Raw genomic sequence first — 3,657 nt, forward strand, 5'->3', positions numbered from 1 at the left:
AAGATGTCGGTGTTTTCGCTCAGCACGCCCATTTTGTTGAGGGGTGTCGACACACTACGTCTGATGAATGATTCCCTTCTGCGAGTAAAATTCCTGCGTATCTCGAGATAAAAATCCCAATCCATTGTCACTACAGACTATTTTCACGCTTGTATCAGATTGGTTTCGGACGAGATTGTAGAAACTTATTAAGTGCCGCTTTGCCTCCGATTTATCTCGCAGCAAGTATACCCACAAGCCTCTACTAAAATCGGCAACAATTGTCAAAAAATAATATGCACCCGAATGAGACCAGACCCTATAAGCACCCCATATATCAACATGTATCAATTGAAAATTAAAACTCGCTTTATTCAAACTTTTCAGAAATGTAGATCGAGTTTGCTTGGCTTTATGGCAAACCTCACAATCTGTATTCATGCTACTCTCTAACAGCAACCCGGGAATGGAGATGCATGGAGATGGATGTCCAAGCCTTCTATGCCATACATTATTTTCTTTGATTGCCGCCACTTTATTTATCTCGCGAGTTTGAGCAATATAACGAAGAAGATAGACCCCCCTGGTGAGCTCACCGACTCCAATCATCCTCTTCGACCCACGGTCCTAAATAAGACATAGCTCAGAAGAAAATATTATCCGACAATTCATCTCTTCTGATAATCGAGCAACCGATATCAAGTTACAATCAAAATCCGGGACTAATAGAACTTCAGACAATAAGAAATTATCCCCAAGCCGCACACTGCCTTTACGTGTAGCTTGCACAAATTCTCCATTGGGGATGAAAACCGATGAATCACCTTGTAAGAAGGATGAATCAAATAATAAACGAGAGCAACCGGTCATATGCCTTGAAGCCCTAGTGTCTATAATCCATTGTTCATTGCAACGAATAAAATTGTAACGTTTACCAGTCTGAGTTTCACTCTCTTCATCGGGCCCGGCTAAGGAAAGGAGCCGCTGAAGTTGTAGAGAGGCAATCCCGTGAAGGACTGGTTGGAATTTTGCGATGTCTGCACTGCATTGGCCTGGTTGAAGCCACTTTCAGGTCGAGACCACTTGAGATAATTTTCTTCATTCAGCTTGCATTCGGTAAGTCGCAAGACTGAGCCATCGGACGGTGTCACCGTCAGTGGAGAGACAACAGCTGTGACATTAGTCGCTGGTAGCAAACCAGTGTTTCCCTGGACTCCTCCTCCAGCGGAAAGGACAGCTTGAGTAGTGATATCTCCTGACATGATCAGGAAGAAAATTGCCCGATTAATTTGCCAAAAATAAATTGATTGAGACTCACCACGGCCCCTGGATCATCTGCTCTGATACCATAAAGATATTGGTATGAAACCGATGATGAAATGGAGACAATGTTGCAGAATAAATATTTGCAGTGTATTCACTTATTATTCATCAGTAAAGCTACACTTATATGGACGCATTCATCTGAATTATTTCCTTGGCATATAAAGTCTAAATGGGAAACAAATAATGTCTAGCCTAAAACAAAAAAATACTTTACAAAGTTACATGATTTTGGTGATACTCGAGAAGATACTCGAGATATGATATACCGTAATAAAATTATCTTCCGCTCGGAAGTGCGGGGAGTTTTGCTAATACTTTATTAAAGCAGAGAAATAAAGGGTCAATGTGCCAATTTACATCTCCTCATCCCTAACAAGAACAGAGGCGGGAATGGAGGAGATGTCGATTGGCCCATCAAAATTACAGAGAGATTCCCGGTGGGCTAAGTTGTGGGCGATCAAGTTTTCAACCTAATTCCTTACCGAAAAAAACTTTTCAACCCAATTTATAGACAACGCAGTCCATGATAAAACGAAGGAGATGTCTGCTACCATGTGCCAAAAAAAAAAAAAGTGTTTCCGTCCCAGTAGACGGTGATGCAAATGAGGGATTCAGATTGTCGATGATGTCCTGAGAGTCTCCTAATAGGAGAAGTCGACTGATGTGTAGTGATTGGGCACACCTGATAGCAGAGCTGCCTCTGCTTCCCCGATAGTCGGGGGCAGTCTTCTAAGTTTGGAAGCACCAAGCATATCTGAGGTTGCCCCTGCCACCAGTACAAGCAATCGCAAGATATGAAGCATTGTGTGTAATAGCCACATCAAAGGAGAAAACCAGAAGCTGTGAAGGGAGCTTCCGTGCAGGAGCCTTCGAGAAAGAAGACTTGTGCAACCAAGCCTCTTCGTACGCTCTCGATCTTCGCATATTTTACCTAAAGCTTGTTAAGGATTAGGGTAGTCTTTTGAGATGCACAAACTATTCCGAAGCTGCCATAAGTAGTCCAGGCAGACCATAGACTGAGGCAGGAACCTGTGCTGAAATTCACTGGGGATGTTCAAATATTTGTCAATGCCAGTGAGTAATTTAATCAATCAGTCATAGCAGAACGAGCAAGACCAGAGACTCGAATAGGTATATCCAAAGTGGCCCAAATGATGGAAGTGAAAGGACATTGTATGAAGAGATGGTCGATGTCCTCAGTGACAGAATTACGGAAGGGACAAAGGATGTTATTAACAGGAGAACGAGAGGCAAGGACAGAAGCAGTCGGGAGACAGTTCCAAATGAGTTTCCAAAGGGAAAGTTTATGCCTATCATGTATATTAAGTCGCCAAAGAGCTCTCCATTCTCAACTTCATCTGCGATTCCCTATTGCTGGACACAGTCCAGTAAGGCAAATTTTAAATGGCCACGTGAACAATTAATAGTCAGTTAGGACAAATTGAAGGGGTCTGTTTGAATTGTGGGAATCTCAGAAGAATCTCAATATTGCTCCAAAATTCCCATTAGTTTCCACTCGTTTGACTTTGACAGTAAAATCTTTCTAAGGAAAATTGATTCGTGGGTTCTGGGTTGGAATAAAAACCCAGTGGCTCAGAGAAGTCTTTCCTTTTGCAGCGCCTTGGTATTCTTAGAATACCATATAGGGGCTCTTTGGTTCAGATATTGCAAGATGATTAGAAATGTTAAGATTATTGGGATAATTGATCCGCTTATCAATTTTCCGGGAATGTTGGTCGGAATGTGAGAATTATTGTGTTTGGTAAAATTATTGGATTACTAGAAAAGTGAATGGTAATGTAATGTTACAGTATTTCGTATGTATAATAAATTGATGGGAAAATAATTCATTTTACATTGATGCCCCTAGAACTTAGAGAGCCCCTTAGGAATTTCATGTTTCTCTTTCTTCCCTTTGTGCCCTTCTTCCTCCCTTTCTTCAATCTCGATGAACTGTGAGATGATTTTTCTTTTCTTTTTTCACGTTATTTTGAGTAATTTTCTATTTCTCACCGGTGGATTAGGAGGTTCGAATTTGAAAGGACAATAAGTATCTTTTGTTCCACCTAAAATAGCACAATTCCCTTCTAGCTCACATGTGGCAGGTAACAGTTTGCTAAAAATGCTAGGGCATGGTCCCAAGAGAGAGATGAACGGTGGAATCACCAACCGTCCTCACTGGAAAGAAACGTCGAGTGCCACAGCCCTAATGGTCTGTAGATCCAGCTGGCAACTGGGTTTCCTTGTCAATATAAATGATGCTGTATGCGTTGGATATGAACGGATCAGGCATCGTCACAGACACAAGTGTAAGGCCGTTTACATTCTCCCAAAATGTGCTAGTAGTTTAAA

General features: G+C 41.6%; 1 protein-coding gene across 1 annotated transcript; it reads right to left on the reverse strand.

Annotated features, from left to right (window-relative positions):
• Window positions 1–349: 349 nt before the first annotated feature.
• On the reverse strand, window positions 350–2,562 carry LOC116211760. Its single transcript, XM_031546276.1, has 2 exons — window positions 1,988–2,562; window positions 350–1,234 (listed from the first exon to the last, which is right to left on the reverse strand). The coding sequence occupies exons 1-2, from the start codon at window positions 2,124–2,126 to the stop codon at window positions 948–950; spliced, it is 426 nt and encodes a 141-aa protein (XP_031402136.1). The 5' UTR covers window positions 2,127–2,562; the 3' UTR covers window positions 350–947.
• Between the last annotated feature and the right edge of the window lie 1,095 nt (window positions 2,563–3,657).

The sequence above is a fragment of the Punica granatum genome, chromosome 6 (assembly GCF_007655135.1).
Source record: "Punica granatum isolate Tunisia-2019 chromosome 6, ASM765513v2, whole genome shotgun sequence".
In the NCBI taxonomy this organism is placed as follows: Eukaryota; Viridiplantae; Streptophyta; class Magnoliopsida; order Myrtales; family Lythraceae; genus Punica; species Punica granatum.

Bases quoted from the DNA above. Each gene is read 5' to 3' on its own strand.
- LOC116211760 (XM_031546276.1), bottom strand. From the start codon at position 2,126: ATGTGGCTATTACACACAATGCTTCATATCTTGCGATTGCTTGTACTG. The intron at 1,235-1,987 runs GTGTGCCCAATC...TGATCATGTCAG, and splicing joins AGAGGCAGCTCTGCTATCAG to GAGATATCACTACTCAAGCT.